Below are 22,628 nucleotides of genomic sequence, written 5' to 3' on the forward strand. Positions count from 1 at the left end.
CTTTAAGAGGGTGTAGAAACTAGAAGAAAATCCTACTCCTTTTACAAACACAGTTCTCTAAACATGTCATGGACTAAGTCAAAATTGTGGGACTTATGTTTAACTCATCTTTATATTCTCAAACCCTGTCACAATGAGTAATGGGTGTTCAATACATAAATCTTGATCAAGGAGAAAATAAGCTATCACAAGACTAAACAGGGTTCATAAAATTATTACTCCATTTAAAAAAAAAAAAGGAAAAAAGGGGTTGTAGGAAAATAGTGTTGCAGGTTGGCCACTCTATAAAGAATTAAACTGTCACTAGATTTTATATCCTCTAACTCCCAGGCCAATATTCAGTTCATCAAAATTAACGGGACGCTGGAAGACAAGAGGAAACCTGGAAATAGTCTCTCTTTCCCCCAAACTCCTATTACAGGTCATTATTATCTCTCATGGAATCACTGACTCGTGTTATAATATTTTATGTACAGATCATATCTCCCTTACCAAACTCTGAGCAATGAGAAGGCAAGCAGTGCCTCGCACTCCCTTATGTTCTCCACGACACTTCACACAGGTGTTATATTTCTTTCTCATTTACATTTCTCTCATTGACGTTGAGTCAGTCAGTGAATGATTATGTGACCTGCTCTATATTCTTAAACAACACTTTAAGAAGCTGAAAGCAAATTAAAATGGTCATGAGTAGTCTTGAAGTTAAACTGAAATGGAAGGTACAAAAATGTCAAATAAAGGGCGTCTGTAAGAAAAACAGTGGTCCAGCTGGGTCTGTAAGATGGTGGAAACTCCTTTCCTATGACTCACTTGCCTATTAGATTAGCATGAGGTCCTTCTTCTATTCCCCCAAATCTCAGGGAAACTGTGGGATCCAGTGTGCACCAAACTCCCACTGCTTCCAGTTCTGCTGAATCAGGAAGAAACCTGTGCTTAATAAATTAAAATTATGGTTACCATCTAACAGCCTAATGATGGAGGAAATGATCATCGGAAAGGACTAATATTCTACTCGCTATTCTTCCTGCTATCGACCACCAAGAGTAGACCAGGAAGGGAACAAAAACTTACTTTGAGCAGCCAAGTGAGAACCGAGTCACGATATGGAACAAATTTATTCTTGGTTTTGCCAGCACTCTGATCTGCTAGGGCTGAGATAACCAGACCAAGGGTTGTGAGGGACCTGCATGGTGCAACAAACCATAATAATCATAAAAAACAGAGTATATCAAGTATCACGTTTCAACACAAAGATTGAACCTCAAGATGCCTTTGAACCTGCAAGAAAACAGTACTGTGGTCAGCATTTTGCTGCTCTGTTTAAAAATACATAAACTCTAAAAGCTGATATCCCTCTAATACTACTGTAAGCAATAAAATTGCTTAGCTTGGCCATTTTTTTTTTTCATTTTTATAGATAAAGATGTGAGCTGTAAACCTTTGGGTCAAGATAATGACACGAACACCACATAACTTTAAGAAAGGAAGCTACATTGGATAATAACAGAATCTGCATGATGGTGTTCTATGATCTCCAGCTGGTTACTGATGACTGGTTATCTCATTATGTGTCCTTCTGGGAGCTACAAAGATAGAAAAATTCTTGCCCACAGGAGCTAACATTTTAGCTCAAGGAAGAAAATATAGCCATATGAAAGAATTGGTGAACAAAACATTACTTCATAAAGCCCTAACCTCTAGGAATAAATAAGCACCACAGCAGTCATAAGAGGGAAAGCCAGATGTGGCCAGTATACATGCTGCTGTTTGTTCAGACAGTGACACCCAGGTCAAGGTCAGCAGCTGGACTCTGATAGACCCATTACCTTTGTTCTGTTCTATAGCTTAGACCAGCAGTTCTCAACTGGGCCTGACTGTACCCCCACAGGGAGCAGCTGGCAATGTGTGGAGATAATTTGGGTTGTCACAACTTAGGGTGCGGGGAGAGAGGTGGCAGATACTACCGCCACCTAGTGGGTAGAGGCCAGAGGTGCCGCTAAACACTCTAGAATACACAGGACCACTGTTAGGGACAAAGAATTCCCAAGCCCCAAATCTCAAAAGGCCACTCCTGAGAAACCTCTGATCAACTGAGGCTGTACTCCTCAGTCCCATCAGACATCTGCCCAAAACATAAAATAGGTTCAAGCTCATAAAACAATATACATCTGAAAAAATTTCAAAACCATTATAGCCTTAATCGGCCCAGAATCTTATTATTTTAATAACCACAGAAGTTCACCTATTTGGCTATTAAATCAACGAAGCAATAAAGCTCCTGAAAAACTTACTTGTTAATGTTGCTCCCCTCCTTCAACCTGTCACCAGCAGCTCCAGTTTTTGTTGCCCGCTCACTGCCAGCTAAATCCACCAAGCTCAGTTTGCCCACTTTCTCTCCAGATGTCTAGAAAGTAAATTGACAAATACTAATACACAGTTAAGGAATACAAAAGGTGATACCATCTTTACAGAATGAGTTTATTATAGAAATCCTTTATTAAAGAGTTACTGTTTTTTCAAAATTAGTTTGTGTTGCTATAAACCACTGTGAGAAAACTGTACAATCTTGTAAACACAAAATTATACAAAACTCTGGATACAGAGAAGAGACTGGTGGTTGTCAGAGGGAAGGGTTAAAAAAAGGTGAAGGGACTGAGAAGTACAGATTGGTAGTTACAAAACACATGAGGATATAAAGCACAGCATAGGGAATATAGTCACTAGTATTGTAATAAATACACGTGGTTCCAGGTGGGCACTGAAAATATCAGGGGAACACTTTGTAAGTGTATGACTATCTAACCATTATGCTGTACACCTGAAACTAATACAAAGTAACATTGAATGTAAACTGTAATTGAAAAATAAAAATTTTAATATAAAAGTGCTTTATATTAAATCATACATTAAGATTTTATTTTCAGCAGCAATACAAAAAATGTGGAAAATCAATGCCAAATTCTATAGACTGGATCGTTTTTTAAAACTTTCCTTTAAAATATACATTCATATTTATTTCCATAAATAAACATGTTGCTACAAAAGGATATTCAGCTTTCCAAATCAAAAGTACTTCTGGTTAAAAAAAAAAAAAAGTCCTCAGTATGTTTTTTGTTTTATGCTGAAAAGGAAATAGGAAACAAAGAACTTTTTGTTGTTACACTAATCTTGCTGTGATGGCAATAGAAGAAAAATAAGCTTTCAGCAAACAAAAATCCTGCCAAAATATAGTGCTTTGCCAGGGTAATTATTTTAGCTTCTGGTATTTGAAATCGATTTGCTGGGGGTGGGCATAATAATAAAATATGCAAAAATTCATATTAAAAGAGGAAAACATAAATGTGTAAGTCAACAGAGACGTTTCAGTGTGTAGAAGAAGCATATGTGTCTCTGGCTCTGTTAACTCTTACAAGTTTCAAAACCAAATACTCAAAAATATCATTCTAAAAATCTAGCAACTTATAGTACAGTTTTCTCATTGCAATTTATTCCTTCTAATACTTAGCTGCTTAGCAGAAGGTAATATTTCAAAAAGTATCTCCATTGAATCAGCTAGAGTATTAACATTAGCTTATACCATTAGCCATCATAGTTCAAAGCTCAAAAAAATGCTGTGGGGGGAAAAATGCTGTGGCATAGACTTTGGACCATCTGCTTGTATAACTTCTGCTCCGCCTTCTTTAGCTGGAGATGGTGGAGAACTAAAACTTACATTTCTCAGTCTCCCTCGCAGGCCAGGGTTATGGGCTGACTTGGGTTCTGTCAGATACACTTGCTTAAGATTTGGAAAACAGAAGTAAAGCAAAGGCCATCCTCTGTCCCCCTTTTGTGTTTTTTTGTTTGTTTTGGGTGTTTTTTTTTTACTGGCAAGCAGGATCGTGGTAGTATATTGTCCTGGATCACAGCTATGGGGTATGCCTGGAACTCATAGCCACAGCATAGTGGTGGCCTCAGGGGCAGCATACTGGTCAATAAGCTTTGTGTTGTTCTGGAAGTTTCTCCAAGAGATTCAGTCTAAAACCCACTCCTCCTCAGATGTTCCAACAACTTTGCAAGCCCCCAAATCCCTCCTTTAAATCTCTTTCTGTTTACCGAGAGTAGCTTTTTATTTCTTGTCCTGATACACATGTTTGTTTAGGACTTTGAGTCATCTAACACCTAAAGGGAATAAGATAAACCATGATCCACTTTACAAATTAAAAAAAAAAAGGGGGGGGAGGTCATATATCTGAACACCTACCCCAGACTTCACATCGTACAAAGTATGTGTGAGGGTGATTTTGAAGACCGCATGGGATCGGCTACTTTCCTCATTCATGTTGGTTGCAGCAACTGTACGAGATTTATTACCCTCAGACATCAAAGACTCAATATCCTAAGTGAAAACAAGTCACAGACATACATTTCATTATCCATCTAATATATATTAAAACTCTGCTACACTAGGAAATACATGAAAAGTTTCACTACTTATTCAGCCATAGTTGACATTTACACTTTGTTTTTCAATGAAAATTAAACCTCACAGAATACAGAGCATCACCTCACTACCTTAGAGGATATCTTACCAGACCTATTTTTAAAAATAAAAACTTCAAGAGATGAATTTCTGCACTACTTGTTGGCATTACTGCTAAAACAGAGACAGCATGATGTAATACAGAAAGATCATGGGATCTTCATTTTAAAAAATGTTACAAGCTCTAAAACAGTTACTTAAACAATCTGAATTTGAGTTTCATAAGTAACAATGCAGAGCTATAACATCATCTACATTATAAGGATTTAATTTAGGAACAAGAAAGATGATATGTGTAAGAGTCCACTAGCTGCCTCCTTCTATCCAGTCTCCTCCTCTTTCCAGTAAAGGAACCCAATCTTCAGTAAGCATATTGCTGCATAGCTAAGGGAACATTTCCCAGACACCTTGAAGCTCAGTCTGGCCATATGACTAAGTTTTAGTGAATGAGAGGTGAAGTATAATACAGGTCATTGGGAATTGTGCTTAAGGGGGTAGGCATGCTGTTGCATCTTGGTTTTTAAAGCCACCTTGAACTATAAAAATAAGGGCATTACCACAGAGCTGGCAGGAATCTGGATTCCTAACATCATCTTTAGGGCCACCATACCAGCTCTTTCACCATTCATTCTTTCATTCACTCACTCAAATATATATTGAAAGCACCTACTATGTGCCAGGTACATTTTTAGATACTGAGAACACAGAATGGTCAAAACATAATAATTCATATTCCAAAGAACTTAAATTCTATTATGGTTTTTTCTGTTATACGTAGCCAAACATAATCCTGACATACACATATAAAAACCTTTGAAAACCATAAGGTTCTATTTTGCGGTATAAATTTTAAAAAATAATGCTTAAGGAAAAAGTCAACATTATAAATAAAATACCTCCAAGTAAAAATATTAACTGTAAAAAGATATATAAATAGGCACCACAATAGAAAAAATCACAATGTTCTAGATCCATTCTAAATCCACTTTAGACCCATTAAATCTGACAATCCTAAGGCTTAACGTAAAAGCTTATCCTATTCAGCCTACATTTATTCATTGGTCTCTAATCTGTTGCCTCATGCATGAACTCTGTATTGAGCCTTTTAATTTTTTTAATATATTTTATTGATTTTTTACAGAGAGAAAGGGAGAGGGATAGAGAGTTAGAAAAATCGATGGGAGAGAAACATCGATCAGCTGCCTCCTGCACACCTCCCACAAGGGATGTGCCCGCAACCAAGGCACATGCCCCCGACTGGAATCGAACCCGGGACCCTTCAGTCCGCAGGCCGACGATCTATCCACTGAGCCAAACCAGTTAGGGCGAGCCTTTTAATATTTTTAACATCCAATCTCCTTTGAGCTCTCAAAACAATCTTGCTCTCTCTCCAATGTTGCATAAATATGCTCTCAAATGATCCAACAATACCTAACATTTATATACATATTCTAGAGCAGCGGTTGCCAACCAGTGGTCCGCGGACCACTGGTGGTCCATGAGTCCGAAAGATTGGCAACCGCTGCTCTAGAGTTCTCAAAGACTTTCACATACATTATCCCGTTTGATCTCCTCCAGGAAGCCTTCTCAGACACCACCCTTCACGGACACCTACATATCCATTTAAGTTAGGTACCCCTCCTCGAATATGCATCTACCACAGCACTTAAAACCATGTTGTTTCATAATAACTTTATAACACCTGTAAGCAGCTTGAGGTAATGGACCATCTCATTCTCTTTTTTATATCCTCAGCATCTAGCACAAAGCCTGGCACATGACAGGTATTCAATAGATATTTACTAAGTGAAGTGTCATTGACCAAATGATAGAATTCATTAATGAACAAAGAAACAAATGAACCTACCCCATAAGATAGTCAAGACTATAAAACTAATTTCCATTTTGAAAACTAGGACAAAGAGGGTAGGTGAGGTGGAGTAAAGAACCCAGAGTCAAACAGGAACTGAACAAAAGGATTAAGTGTCACTAGATCAACATTCTCAGACTCTCAATTCAATGTACATTACATCACAGCATGTCACCCCACCCCCATTTCCCTAGTGCGCAAAGCCCAATGGATTCACACAAAGCAGAACCCTGAGTTTGAAAATGACAAGAACTAAAGGCAGTAAGTGATTCTCTCAGATTAGAAACAAGCTTTGAATTTCATCTTCTCAACTTGTACATTGTATTTGATTATATCCACTCAATCATAAGCAACTTCACTATTTTATGTACTATCAGGGAGGAAAAAAGCTGATATTTATCATTGTAAGGAACATCACAATTTTAGAGCTTGTAAAACACACAAAAAAGTGTGTGTTACAATAGAAGAATAGGTATTTTTTGCAAATGTACACCTTCTCACACAATTAAACTGTCCTGACAGCCATATACAGCTTTTTAAGTAAAAAATTATGTAAAAAGTAATTTATTAAGTGACACTGCTGTAACTTTTTAAATTTCAAAAATAATAATAATCACAAATTAAACAAAAAAACTGCTACACCGAATTACATAAAGGATGTTGTTTACCTTATAGCTTGTGACAGCCAGTTTAGAAAGTCCGTCGACATAGGGTCCCAACACACTGTGCTCTCTGACCTTTAACGTTTGACGGCTTCTGTGCATTAAAAACAAAGAAATGATTTTTAAACAATAACCTGTTTTTTAAAGGACTCAACTATGCTCCATAAGATACATACTAAATTCAACAAAGATCCCAAAAAAATAAAACCACTGACTTGATCCCAGAAGAATTTAAACCAAAATTTAAAATCTTGACTGGTAACAAACACTTCACAATGTGGTAAAATATCACATCTCTCAAAAGGGTACACTGTGGGATGTCTATTTGCTACCACAAAGAATGCCAAGTCAAATAAAAACAAACAGTCTACTTGTCATTTCACAGAATGTGGGACAGAGAGCAGAAACTCAATAAATGTTAACTGTGCAAGAAAGAAAAATTACAGACCAACCTCATACAACCTCGATCATGAATAAAAATAAAAGACGACAAATAATGAATCTGATGATGATTTAAAAACTTAAAATTGGGCTTATCTCAGGGTTGCCAGTTTGTTTGTTGTTTTTTTTTTATACTGGAAAAGGATTCATGGCCTTTACTACATTGATAGACTAATGGGGGGGGGGGGGGAAACACACAGTAATTTCAATAAATGTAGGAAAAGTATTCGATAAAATTAAGCACTCATTCATGATCTATATAATAAAAGCCTAAGCAACCATTATGGCAGAATGACCAGAATGATCAGTCACTATGATGCGCACTGACCACCAGGAGGCAGTAGCTCAATGCAGGAGCTGCCCCCTGGTGGTCAGTGTGGTCCCACAGGGGGAGCGCCGCTCAGCCAGAAGCCGGGCTCACGGCTGGTGAGCCCAGCAGCGGTGGCGGGAGCCTCTCCCACCTCTACAGCAGCGCTAAGGAGCAACAAGCCGAGTGATAAGGAGCAGCAAGCAGGCGGGCGGTAAGGAGCGAGGAGTCCCGTACTGCGAGAGGAATGTCTGACTGCCAGCTTAGGTCCGCTCCCCATCCTGGACTGCGAGAAGGCGCCAGCCGGGCTGAAGAACCCCTCACCCCCAGTGAACGAATTTCATGCAGCGGGCCTCTAGTTAAAAAATAAGTAAGCCTCTTAGCAAACAAAGAACTGATAAACCCATGCCAAACTACATTTGCCAAAAATCTAGAGCATACAGCATAGTTAATGATATCAACCCAAAATGTTAAGAATATTTGCTGATGATTGATTGTGAATTTTACCTCAAAAAAAAAAAACCTTTAAAAAATAAAATCATTATAATGTAAAAATACTTGTTGATGGTGAGATTACAAGTGATTTTTATTTCATTTAACTTAATATTTTCTAGTGATTTGGACTCTTTTAGCACCCTAGGATCAACCAAGTACTTTGCTTACTATGATGAAACTGCATAAAATAGACATAGAACAATTATTTAACTTAGTTCTGACTTCAGGATATATTCTTTTTCCTTTCCCTTTTTCCCTTTATCTTAAAGATAATGTGTACTGTATTATCTCCTGAGTAAAATATAATTACATTATGCCCTAGCCGGGTGGCTTGGTTGGTTAGAGCATCGTCCGGTACACCGAAAGGTTGCAGGTTCGATTCCCTGCCAGGGCTCATACCTAGGTTTAGAGTTTGATCCCCAGTCAGGGTGCATACAGGAAGCAACTGGTCACTGTTTCTCTCTCATTTCTCTCTCATCTCTCTCTCTCTCTCTCTCTCTCCCTCTCTCTCCCCTTTCACTCTCTCTAAAAATCAATAAAAACATATCCTTGGGTGAGGACTAAGAAAAATAAATAAAAACAGAATTACATTATTACACATAGTACATGCAGAATTAATAAAATTAGTCCCTGAGTAACAAAGCAAAGTTCTCTCAAATAGTCTTTCACTGAAAAAATATCACTTTTATAGTTTTTTAAAAAATATATTTTTATTGATTTCAGAGAGGAAGGGAGAGAGAGATAGAAACATCAATGATGAGAGAAAATCATTGAAGGGCTGCCTCCTGCATGTCCAGGGAACCGAGCCCACAACCCAGGCATATGTCCTTGGCTGGAATCGAACCTGGGACCCTTCAGTCTGCAGGCCAACACTCTATCCACTGAGCCAAACCGGCTAGGGCTCACTTTTATAGTTTTTATCTATTTACTTCAACTGTTCAGAAACATTACAAAAAACTTCAAGAACTTCCATGGGGGAGACAACAATAACAACAGCTAACACTTACTGAGCACTTTATGCAGCATAAAGGTTCTAAGGCCTCAAGTGTAGCGTCCCAGTCTACCTGCAACAGCCTCTGAGATATTCTGTGATATTATCATACTCTCTGTACAAATGAGGCCTAAAAAGCATAAGGACCTTGCTCAATAGGTAACCATTAATGGGCCTAGATCCAGAGCTAGATAAATCCAAAGCCCAAGCTGTTGATTACTAAGCTATACACAAGACAAACATATAAGAAATTATTAAAGACCATGAAAAAACTGTAAAGTTTAAGCTATGCCACACATGTACTGTGGGATATAAAACACAAGAATGAAACTAGCTAAAAACTTCTGAGTAGGTCTAGGCTGGATCTCTAAGAAAATGATGGTCTTCACAGAGATGAAGGTGCAAGACAAAGTTTTCAGGGTAGAGCCAGAAAAAGTACGAGGGCACAATATTCAGCAAGATGTGGGTGCTCAGGCCACAACCTTCCTACGTCTGGCCTCCTTTTGTGCCCTGTTCTGGCAGTCACACTGGACAGCTGGTCAGTCTCCAAACCAGGGATTTCTCCAAACATGCTTGGCATGGGCTGTCCCTGTGTTCGAATGGTTCTCACCTGACTTCTCTGTCAACAAACTCGTACTCAGCACAAAATTCATCAAACACTCTCTAGTGCCGTGGTTGGCAAACTGTGGCTTGCGAGCCACATGCGGCTCTTTGGCCCCTTGAGTGTGGCTCTTCCACAAAATACCACGGCCTGGGCGAGTCTATTTTGAAGAAGTGGCGTTAGAAGAAGTTTAAATTTAAAAAATTTGGCTCTCAAAATAAATTTCAATCGTTGTACTGTTGATATTTGGCTCTGTTGACTAATGAGTTTGCCGACCACTGGTCTAGTGAATCTTCCCTTCTCCGGGCAAAGATACTCATTGTGATTGAGCAACTGTCTCAATGAATCACTATGATTCATTGCCTCTAAGACCATCTTTCCTTGACCATCTTCATCCAAACATAACTCACTGTCCCCTCGTTACCCTCTGACTTTAAGCCTCAGCTCATTTGGCTCTTTGACCTCCTGGACACTGTTTCTACATCCATAGCCACAAGCTGTGGTTATTACCTGTTTCTTTCTCTCACTGTTACACTTCCCTAAAATCAGAATTCAGAAAATGCTGGGTACAATGAACAGATTGCCTCAGATACCTCTTTTCTTCCCCATTAGGTTCAGATATGACTGCAGAATGAGAACATTTTTAAGGCTTTCTAATACTTCTGAGCCACTTTTATTTCAAAGTCTATGCCATAAAATGGGACTTTTTTTAAATCTAAGAATCTTTAAAATTAATGATCCTAGAGTCCAGGTTTCATATGCCTTTGTCTCTCTCTCCACAGCCTATAAACAAACAGCTGATTTCCTCCTGAAATTTCTTGGTTAAAAAAACAATAATAACCTACTTGACTAAGGATACCAGCTATCCGGATACTAAGTAATGAGGATGCATATGAGGAAGGCAGTATGACCCAAATGGGTGCTGCTCACCCACACTTCCCTGCCCCACCTCAGCCCGAACTTCAAAACCCCAGAATTGGCTGCAGAAAGCCACTCAAAGCAACTCACAGCAAATCACAAAAGCAGTAACTAGAAAACTAGATAAAATCACAAATAACTAGGTAAAAAACTCTCTGCTAGAGTTCAATGTAAAAAATTTCACTTAAGTCCTAGCTGATTTGGCTCAATGAATAGAGCATAGGCCTGCGGACTGAAGGGTCCCAGGTTTGATTCCGGCCAAGGGCACATGCCTGTGTTGCGGGCTTGATTCCCAGTAGGGGGCATGCAGGAGGCAGCCAATCAATGATTCTCTCTCATCATAGATGTTTCTATCTCTCCCTGTCCCTTCCTCTCTAAAATCAATAAAATATATATTTTTTTAAATTTCACTTAAGCCAATTTAAATTTTAGTCCATAATACTATAATAGTAAAGTCTCAAAGTCATTTACCCTTTGGGATCAAGAAGGTCTCTGACTTTTTCATTATAAATTTCCATATAGGACACTTCTACTTTAAAACTCTGCTCTTCATTTTCTTCTTTCTGAGTTCGTTCAAAGAGTCCACTGCAAAGTCTTGGGATTAATCCAGGTTGGTCAGCTGTGCCCATCATGGTATAAGATTTTCCAGATCCTAAAAAATGAAAATTGTAGTTATTACTGTCTCTTTGAGAAGCTGAAATACATAAACCTCTTTCCAATGCTCAAAATAAATTACTAGCACTTAGGAAAATGCCCTAAATAAAATAAGAAATATACCCAAATATAATGATGAGACTATTAAATACAGAAGCTTTCCTACTGCACGTGGAAAAGTCAAATGTAAACATCCTTTAAGAAGAAAACAAAAACCTTCTTTAAGCACCTTCAGAGTTTAAAAAATTACCTCAAACGACTGAAAAATAGTTTTCTAAAATCAATAGGGAAGATCCATATGATCAATAATACTATTGTGCCTGCTCTCAACCACTAACCATACCACAAAAATTATGTTATCTCTATAGGCCCCAGAGCAAAGTAACCTACTACCCTTGACAATAGTGTAGAAACTAGAGTAATCTTTTTCTATTATAAAATTATTTTCTCCATTGTATCAAGAATATATATTCATTAAAGACAATGCAGAAAACACCAGAAAAAAGGGGGGGAAAATCCAAGCAATCACACTCCTTAGTATAATTCTGTTTCTTTTTTTAAAAGCAGTGATTTTATAAACATACTTTTATTTTTATTTATTTATTGATTTGACAGAGAGAGAGGAAGGGAGAGTGAGGGGGGAGGGAGAGAGGAGAGAGAAGAGAGGGAGAGAAGAGAGGGAAGGAGGGAGGGAGGGAGGGGGGGAGAGAGAGAGGGAGGGAGAGAGAGAGAGAGAGAGAGAGAGAGAGAGAGAGAAGCATTGATTTGTTGTTCCATTTATTTATGCATTCACGAAATTCGTGCAAGGGGCTTGACCCTCGCAGCCGTGAAGGCTGCCTCGGCCCTCACAGCCCCAGCTTTGTCCGGAAGGTCGATGGGCTGTCCGATCTAATTAACATATTACACTTTTATTATTATAGATTGGTTGATGTTTGCATGTGCCCTGACCAAGGATTGAACCCGTAACCGTGGTGTACTGGGACCACACTCTAAACAACTGAGCTACCTGGCCAGGGCCTATAAACACACTTTTAAACACAAGTTGCTGCTTTATCTCATTATCATAATTTCTAAAACTAATATACCACTTCTTTTATATATATTTATACATATATAAAATTATTGATTTCAGAGAGGGAGGGAGAGGGAGAGGGAGAGAGAGAGATAGAAACATCAATGAGGAGAAAGAATCACTGATTGGCTGCCTCCTGCATGCCCCACACTGGGGATCAAGCCCACAACCCGGGCATGGGCCCTGACCAGGAATCTCCTGGTTCATAGGTCAACACTCAACCACTGAGCCATGCTGGCTGGGCTAATACACCACTTCTTATGTAGCAGGCCTTTTCTAAAAGTTTTCACACGTTAACTCATTGTGACAACCCACCCAATAAGAAAGGTCTATAATTATCAACATTTTACAGACAAGGGAACTGAGGGGCGAGTTTCATTGCTAGTCAATGGCAGAAACAGGGTTGGAGCTGGAATAACCTGGATCAGAGCCACCGCCCTTATAACTATTATACACTCTGCCTCTTAACAATATCATAAATATTTTTCCATGAAGAACAGTTTTCAATTGGACAAGGGTACAATATACCCTTAAAATAGTGACTCCTTCACTTAAGCACAGTGACCACAGAGGTACAGAAGTCAAAATGCTCCTTATCAATCATAACTGATAAGATGCTAACAATATGCATCCTTTTTGGTATATTTTCTACCATAATCCTTAAAGCTTAAAAAAACAACACCAACATATATCATTTAATATTACCAGTCTGTCCGTAGGCAAAGACACATGCATTGTAGCCATCAAAAGCATTTTGAAGAATATTCTCCCCAAGGCACTTAAAAACATCATCTTGACCTAAATGAGAGAGAAAGAAAGAGAAAAAGAAAGGATGTTTTAAGACAAAACTACACATGAACAATTAAAAAAAAAAAAACCCTCAAAAATGCACTTTTTTGTCAGCTTCTCTCCAAAAAAAAATTTTTAAACTTGATGAATGCTCCCAAAGGCTAATGTTCTTCAGGATATTTCTAGTTAGTACCTGAGAGAAAATGAGTAAAAAGTTCCTGACACTATGAACTTGAATTAATAAACACTGACCAAAAATCTTCTGCAATGCTTTAAAAAGCTAATGAACTACTAATTCTATAAACTGTGATTATAAATATCTGAAATTTAAGCTTGGGACCTAGGTGGAACTGAAATTAACTATATACCACTCAGCTAATGCTTTATTCAATAGGTACTCAGTTCAAAACAATCATATATATAAATTCCCTCTCCTTTTCCTCAGTAATTTTTTCACTGGAAACATTTATTTTTTAAACAAGCTGTTAAGGCAAAAATAGCCTTACCAGGCAGAAAATACTACTCTGGAACAAAATTTCAAGTCTCTCTATAATTCACGGGTAGCATGTTTTACTTCTGTCGCCAAGGTTTTGAAACCAGTGGTCTATGGTGACTAGCAGCAATCCTCCAGGGGCTCTTTTTTTTTTTCTTTACTCAGTGGCAATTTTAAATTACAGGGTGGAAGATATTGAAAATTTCTTCTAGCTTTCTACCATGAACATAAATAATAGGGTCAAATGCTTCTCTACAGGCTAAATCAAATAAGCCATTCAAACTCAAGTCATGAGTATTGTGATAATATTGTGATTTTTTTTAAGAAATGTATTTTTTTGTAACTCAAATGGAATTTCCTAAGTGTTAAAAAGTTATATGTCTTTTGTTATGTTAATGTGGTGACTCTCAGGCTGCACCCAGGGATGGGTGTGCTTGGCAGGAGAACCAATCATGTGATTAGAGGGTTAGAACTTTCAGTCCACCTCCCCTCTGGGGAGAAGAGAGGAGCTGGAGATAGAATCGATCATCAATGGCCAATAATTTAATCAATCATGTACTGAAGTCTATACTCCTATATAATAAAAGGCTGATATGCAAATCAACCAGAGAAATGAACCGTTGCTATAATGCACACTGACCACCAGGGGGCAGATGCTGAATGCAGGAGCTGCCCCCTGCTGGTCCCAGCTCACTGCTGGCAAGCGCAGCAGTGGTGGTGGGGAGTGAGCCTAAGCCAGCAGTCGGACATCCCCCAAGGGCTCCCGGACTGTGAAAGGGCACAGGCTGGGTTGAGGGACGCCCCCCGAGTGCACAAATTTTGTACACTGGTCATCTATTAAAACAGAAAAGGACAGGGTTTGGAGAGCTTCTAGGTTGGTGAGCATGTGGAAATTTAGGGAGAATGGTGCACCTGTAGAGAACATGGTATCTACATGCCCTTTACCATACCTTGCCCTATGTATCTCTTCCATCTGGCTGTTCCTCATTTATACCTTTGAATAATAAGTGGGTAATCTATAGTAAAATGTTTCTCTGAGTTATATGAGACACTCTAGCAAATTAATCAAACCCCAGAAGGAGTTGATGGAAATCTCTGATTTATAGCCAACTAGAGGCCCAGTGCACACAGATTCATACACCAGTGGAGTCCCTCAGGGTGGCCTGTGGGGGTCGGGCTAAATACAACTTCCAACATCCCCCAATGGATATAGTAGTGCGCAAGCCGGCAGGTGGCTGGGGAGGAGCTGCTCCCGCTCATCCTGGCCCCACTCATCCCAGTCAGCTGAGCGTCTGCCCCCATCTTCCACCGCCACCCCTCACATCTCCTGGTCTGCTGCACCCAGCTATGAAGAAGTGGGTCCTTAGGGCGGTGCTCCTGCAGCCTCGCTAGGGGTGCAGACTGAGGCTCGGAGAAGTGGGGTGAGTGCCCGAGGGGCGCCTGGGGTAGACCAGGGAGTCATAGTAGCTACGCGGCTAGGCCACCCACTTTGTGCGCCATCCTGCAAGTCCGGGGGTGGCTCCAGTTTGATAGGAGGAGGCAGGCGCTAAGGACAGAGTTCATGGTCTCTTTTTTCCCCTCTCTCCATCCCTCAGACCCGGCTGTCCAGACAAGACGCAGCTGGAGAGGTTGATGGGAGTCAGGGGGCACTGCGCCTCCAGAATGGTGCCTGGGGAGTGGCGGAATTTGGGCCGATGGCCGGGCTCCCAATGCAAACTGCAGCTCAGCCCCACCTGCTTGCGATCTTTCATAGATTCAATCGCCTGTTTCTCTTTTCATCTGTCCAAGTTGACTGGCCCCTGGTGGTCAGTGCACATCATAGCAACCGGTCGACCAGCTCAATGGTCACTTAGGCTTTTATATCTAGAGATCAGACCAGCCAGTGTGGCTCAGTTGGTTGAGCATCGGCCCATGCACCAGAGGTCGCTAGTTCGATTCCTCGTTAGGGCATATGCCTGGGTTTCAGCCTCCATCCTCAGTAGAGGGCATGTAGGAGGCAGTTGACTGATGTCTCTCTCTCATCGATGTTTATCTCTCTCTCACTCCATATATATAGATATGGAGTCAATTGATCTGAAGTACAGATAACAACCTGAACTTGCGACTGGTGTCTCTGGTCCAAGGAGGGGAATCACTGGAACCTCTAATCTACAACTGGTTGGTCAGAAGCACAGGTAACAACCTGGACTTGTGATTGGTGTCTGAAGTGAGGTGTGGGGACGGGGGCAGTCTTGTAGGAGTGAACCCTTAACCTGTGGGATCTAATGCTATCTCCAGGTAGACTGTGTCAGAATGGAGTTGAATTGTAGGACATGCACCTGGTGTCTGCAGCACTGCTTGGTGGTGGTGTTGGGGAAACACGTCTGTCCTCACAAACTGGAATTGGGATCTGGACACACTTTAAATGTGAGAGGCCTGGATACTGTTATGTTTGTTATGTCTTAAATGCTATAAATAGCATTCCATTATGCCTCACTTCCTAGTTAATTTACCAGATTAGTACATCATCAACATACTTCCGACACTGAAGCATTCTTTAAAGTCATCATTGGGCCAGCTAGACCAAATTGACCTTAACTTTTTGAAACAGCTGTAGTACTGCTGTTTCTCATGATAAAAGTCAATACAATATGACACTCAATATTTAAGAGTGATTGCATAGAAACAGGTGTGGTAAGCAGTTAGGAATAAAGGCAATAAAAGGCTGTCACTGTAGTCCTAAACTTGTGGTGAAAGGGGACTTGAGATAGTCATCATCAAAGAGAGCAACAGAATTCCAGAGCAAATTTACAAAGAACATTGTACATTCCTCTTCAATAGAGACAGAAAACAGAACACTGAAAGGGTAAGTGATTTACTCAGTCACAGAGGCAGTCAGAAGTAGGGCCTGGGTTAAACTCAAGGTTTCATTTTCTCCCTGGCTTTGCATTCGTTACACCAAGCTGCCTCTCTAGACCACATCACAGACATCTAAGAAACTCTAAGTGGCTACTGCGTGCGACTGGTGCCACATAAGGCCTTGAATGCATGTAAGATAACCTCAACCGTGTATCCTATCAATCTAACTTGATCACCTTAAACCAAGAACAGCTCACTGTGAAAGCTTTCATTTCCCAACCAATACAAAAACTCTAACAGCAAAGACTAGAGGAGATTCTCTATACAGTTTTTAAAGTTACACAAAATAATACTATGATAATTTATAGAAAATAACATTAAAACACCTTTTCTGTATTATCAGCAGTTAAATGATATTACCTGCATACTTTTCTCTGACAGATTCATCCATAGACCAGAAACAATGATCATATGCAAACACCTGTTGAAAAATAAAAATAATAGTGTGTATTAAGAGCAAAACCTTTTTAAAAAAGAACAAAACCTTAACATACTTATAATATTATAACAAAGTCATAACATTGATAACATTGTTCATAATAGTAAAATAAAAACATTGTCTCAGAATGAAGATTATTAAATTACTAGAGACCTGGTGCATGAAATTCGTGCACGGGTAGGGTCCCTAGGCCAGGCTGGCAATAAGGACTGATCAGGGCCTTCTGGCTGCCAGTTGGGGCCTCCCTTCCCAGGCTGTCAGCTGCTGGCCAGGGCCTTCCTTTGTTCTGCGCTGCCCCCTGGTGGTCAGCGCATGTCATAGTGAGTGATCGAACTCACAGCCTCCCGGTCGAACTCCCGAGGGGACACTTTGCATATTAGCCTTTTATATACACTGAGTGACCAGATTATTATGATCTCTGAACGCATAATAATCTGGCCACTCATTATATATATATCTAGAGGCCCGGTGCGTGAATTCATGCATGGGTGGGGTCCGGCCAGCCTGACCAGGGAGAGGGGACATGGGCAGTTGGCCGGCCTGCCTGCTGGTCGAACTCCTGGTCGAAGGTACAATTTGCATATTAGCCTTTTATTACATAGGATATACACTGAGTAGCCAGATTATTATGCGTTCAGAGATCATAATAATCTGGCCACTCAGTGTATATAAATAGTAGTCTTACAATGCACAACTAAGCACCCAATAGATTATATAAATTTTTATTTCACATGGAAAACTTCACAATGTGAGTAAGAAAAAAAGAGGTTACAAAACAATATGTATAATAAGATGGCTATGATACACACACATATAATAAAGTGTATTTTTGCATGATAAGATTTATATTATTTGTTTTCTTCTTTGTGCTCTTATGTAGTCGCTACATTTTTATTTTCTCAGAGAAAACAAAGATTTCTTTAAAAATAAAATGTAGGTGCTCTCCTCTCCTGAGCCTTTCCCTTTCCCTTCCCCTTCTTCCTCCCTGCCCCAAGCACCTTCCTCACTCCCAAGCTCCATGGCCCTTCCTTTACCTCTAAAGCTTGTTTTCCTAAACCCATTTCTTCTAGGAATTACTTTTTCTACCTCTGTGATTTACCAAATAAATTTTCTCTTTCAAAAAATAATATGTAAAGATAATTACTATAGCAAGTTGAAAATAGCTATAAAATAGCAGATTCTTTAAATAAATTATAACACATCCATGTACAATTTTGTATAGCTTTAAGATTGTAAAAGACTAATAAGAAAATTTTCATATATATTAACATAAAAGTTATGAAAGTCTAGACCATGATCCCATTATTTGTATAAAAATCTATACAACCCGGCCAGAGTGTCGAGATCCTGTGCCTGGTATCTAGAAATAAATTAATTAATTAAAAAAAATAAAAATAAAAACACCTTCAAGAAGGGAAGGATCAGAACACCCATTTTTGTGCAAAACAGCAGGCAGAGGAGGCATGTGCTCCCTGGGAAGGGGCAGTGATGGAGAACACAGGCCAGAAAGGCAAGCAGAAGTCCAGGAGCTGAAAACACGCAAGAGGCAGGAGACCTGGAGCCCAGAAGCTACCATCCAGCTGCAACTAATCCTCAACATTTTTCCAAAGCAAAACATGTATCTATCAATAATGGTGGTGGTTCACTGTGTTAGCAATTCTCCAACAGGAAGAAGATGAAAAGAAGAAGGAAGATGGAAGGTCGTCCCCAAGGTCTGTGTATAAAAATTTCAGGTAGGGGCTGCTTTTCCAAGTACATTCATCAGCCAGGGTGAGAATCATTTCAGCAGGCTAAGATGAAATAAAATGTGAAGCTCAATTTAAGTTTCTTCTGTTTTAGCTTTCAACTCTCATCTCTGATCATCTTATTTACTTCTATTCTTAATAAGGTTAAGTAGGAACCACCCTGATTCTTCTCGGAGCCTGAGCGCCTCAGGTTCCATCACCATTCCTGTATACTTATCCAGGATCGGGCTTAAAAGGCACTCCTCTCTCCATTATTATGAGTTGGTTTCTTTTCTTTCTCTTTTTAATTTAGGGATTCCTTAAACAACTGAATTTCTTATTCTCAATTCCAGATGAAAAGCTATCACTAATGTAACTATAATAATAGCTGATAAGTCCATGCTAGGCCACTGAGGTACAAAGGACATCGAGGTACAAAGAAGTTAAGAACCTGGTGGCTGGCAGGAGGGGATGGGAGGGGGGCTTGAGAGTTGAACCCAGCCTTTGAGCCAGCAGTCTGTTCACCAGTTGGCTCTTTACTACGAGGCTAAATGAGCTTTATTCCCCCAATTTTTTGAGCCCCATAGCCTGGTACAAAGTTGGAAACTAATGAACACTTAATTCATATTTACTAACAACACTGAATGGTCTTCTTTAAGTTTTAGCAATTTTATAAATTATTATAAGAATTTTCCAGCCATGGATTTCCTAAAGCAGACAAGCCCTTTCCTTTCTAAACAACCATTTTTCCTTAACTATTTTAATAAAAACTTTTTTTCAAGCACCCGAGAAGAAACACACATTCATTATAACAAAGTCAAACAACACAGAAGCATAAAGTAAAAAATAAAGGCCTCCCATTCACCAAGCATACCACTCCCTAGAGGTAACCAAGATGTTAATAACATGGTGTTGTTCCTTCCATAGTTTTTATATCAACACATTTTCTTTAAACATTAATATATAATTGAATTAAATAAAAAATAAATAGTTTTAAAATAGTCATGTGATGTCTCCTCACATCTTTACGGAAATCTCCAGCCCCTGTTCTAACAAAAAAATAAGAAAACAAAAATAATCCAACATCGATCTGGCCAGTGTGGCTCAGTTGATTGGAGTGTTGTCCCATACACAGAAGGGTCTCGGGTTCAATTCCTGGTCGGGGCACATGCCCAAGTTTCAGGTTTAATCCCCAGTTAGAATGCATGCGGGAGGCAACCGATGGATGTGTCTCTTACATCGATGTTTCTTTCTCTCCCTCTCCCTTCCTCTCTCTCTCTCAAATAAATAAAAAATAATAATCCAACACCTTTACATAAAAAAAATGACATAAGACTAATAAAATTAGTTTTGCATATATAAAGAAATGAGTACCATATTAAACTATTTTTTTAAATCATTCAGAGTCCCAAATAGCCAGGGCTATAGATATTTTAGCAACAATAGAGGATAGAATTACAATTCAACTATAGACTCTAAAACTAAAACTAAATTCTAAGAATGCAGATAAGAATCTGAATTTCCTGGAAAGTTTCAAGTAACTTCAGAGAATGGTCAATTCAAAAATATAGTTCTGGTGCCCACTTTGGCACACCTATAAATTCCCTGAGATATAGGAACTGACGCAACCCAAGGAAGTTTCTTTAGAATCTGAGCTCAAATCTAAGATGAAAGTATGTTCCCTTCTGAGGAAGCTGTGGGCCAGGGCAGGTTTCTGTTGGCCTGAGAATGTGTCCCCAGCTGTCTTGGGAGCAACAAAGATGAGTCTGCCTAGTGCAGTTCTGACCACAGATTGGAACAACAGGTTTTGAGCCAATACATGGTGAACAGCAAAGCACAAAAGGAATCTGTGTTGCTGTTGCCAGGAGACTGGCCATAATTGGTCAAAGTACAAATACAGTTTTTCCATAAAGCTCCAGTTCCTCTTATGCCAATAAATGGCTTCAGATTTATGAATAGGCTAATTACTTTTACCAAAGTGGCAAAGAGAAAATACTTTTTGAGAAGAAAATTGCCAGTACTTGAAAAATATACACCCCAGATCTTTACAAGCATCACATAATACACCAAATCTCTTACCTTTGGCTGGCTTCTGAGTTCCCCAAAGAGATGTCATCATTGACATGAAAGAAAAGGGAAAAGGTTCAAGAAAAACTTTTTTAGTTTAAAAGACTCTTTTTGAAGGGTAAAAAATGATAATAAACATCATGTAAATTTTTATTAAGACTACAAAATGTTAACTTTAAAATCAAACAGCAATTTAAAATATAGGATCAATTAATACCTATTAACTAGTAGGGTAGAGTGCTAATTACAGAAAACTAACTTGTGCCTCTAAGGTAGAAGAAAGATTAATTTTTACTTCAATTTAATTTTTAAAATACTAATATTTCTGCCTTATACATTCTTTTATCCTTGTATATGCCTTATAAATACATATTTAAAAATCTTTACTTTTTATCATCTTATTTGACTTCCAATTAGTTTTCTCTGCATTGATACAGCAGCAGCTTCCTCTCTTTCTACAGAGGCCCTTCTACACAAAATGAATTCCAAGAAAAATAAGTCAAAGGAACAACTAATTTTTTTGCAGTGAATTTACTGAATTACTCACTTATTACTTCCTATACTCCCTTGGTTACTGCTAACCTTCCTCCCTCCCAAAACTGCCACTTACAGGTACATGTATATGCAAAACTGCCTCAGGTACAGGAATATAATTCAATCCAATGTAACTCTGAGATAGTTTCAAACTTACGAGTAACATCATAAGGAAAGCACAAGGAACACCCCTCAACCAAATTCACCAATTGGTAACACTGCATCATTCTCTCGCTCCCACCACTCTCCTCGAGGCTCTCTATATAGATACATATATACACATACACATATACACACATATATTATTTCCTTCTTAACCATCTGAGAGTAAGTTACAGACATGCCCCTTCTGCTCTAAACACTTCAGTGTACAATTCCTAAAAACAATGATGTTCACTTACAAACAAACAGTACAATATCAAAATCAGGAAACTGAAGAATAAATAAAACTACTTTTGAAACTAGAGTGAAACAGGAACAATGACTGGACCTTTAGGAATAGTTGGTCTTTCTTGGAGGATCAAAATGCCAGCTCAAACCGAAAATTACATGGAAATGCTTCCTTCCAACTGTCTGTAAATCTTCTTGTCTTTTGTCTCATAAAATAGTTTCTCCTAAAATGACTTTAATGTGCTATTTGTATTAGACAATTTCAGTAAGAACACAAAGGAACATCTCACAAATGAGTGACAGTTGTCTAATAGATTTTGTAGTAATAGCTAATGTGGCTAACATATAAAAGAAAATAATTTCTCTGGAATAAGAGATATAGGAAACCTTCCCTAGGAAACGACTTGTGAAATACCACTAGGAGTTACTGACATATGCTATCATCTTTTTATAGGTCTTTAGAGGCAAAGCAGAGACTTATGGATTGCAGACAGCTTAGTTATAAACCTGGCTGGAGGTCGGAACAGAACCAGCACCCATGAAATGCCCACGTTAGACCAGGCACATGGCATGCTACTTCACTTAATTCTCACAATAACTTTGCAAGCCACTACTATTATTCCAGTTTTACTGATGAGAAACTTAAGGCTCGGAAAAGTTAAATGACCTGTCCAAGATACAATAATAAGCAGCAATGACTCTGGGATGCAAAACTAGGTCTCCTAACTCCCAAGTCCATGTTCTTTTCCTCTCCCACAATGGTC

At 39.0% G+C, this 22,628-nt stretch overlaps 1 protein-coding gene across 2 annotated transcripts in view; it reads right to left on the minus strand.

Annotated features, from left to right (window-relative positions):
* KIF13B (kinesin family member 13B) overlaps positions 1-22,628 on the minus strand; it is a 197,370-nt gene that overhangs the window by 108,754 nt on the left and 65,988 nt on the right. For both annotated transcript variants that reach the window (XM_054717618.1, XM_028159381.2), the window contains exons 3-10: positions 20,953-20,965; positions 17,071-17,131; positions 13,236-13,328; positions 11,276-11,456; positions 7,058-7,145; positions 4,241-4,375; positions 2,292-2,404; positions 1,072-1,183 (exon numbers count right to left, since the gene is read on the minus strand). In XM_054717618.1, coding sequence (XP_054573593.1) covers positions 1,072-1,183; positions 2,292-2,404; positions 4,241-4,375; positions 7,058-7,145; positions 11,276-11,456; positions 13,236-13,328; positions 17,071-17,131; positions 20,953-20,965 — 796 coding nt within the window. The remainder of the gene's footprint in view (positions 1-1,071; positions 1,184-2,291; positions 2,405-4,240; positions 4,376-7,057; positions 7,146-11,275; positions 11,457-13,235; positions 13,329-17,070; positions 17,132-20,952; positions 20,966-22,628) is intronic.

The sequence above is a fragment of the Eptesicus fuscus genome, chromosome 6 (genome assembly GCF_027574615.1).
Source record: "Eptesicus fuscus isolate TK198812 chromosome 6, DD_ASM_mEF_20220401, whole genome shotgun sequence".
In the NCBI taxonomy this organism is placed as follows: domain Eukaryota; kingdom Metazoa; phylum Chordata; class Mammalia; order Chiroptera; family Vespertilionidae; genus Eptesicus; species Eptesicus fuscus.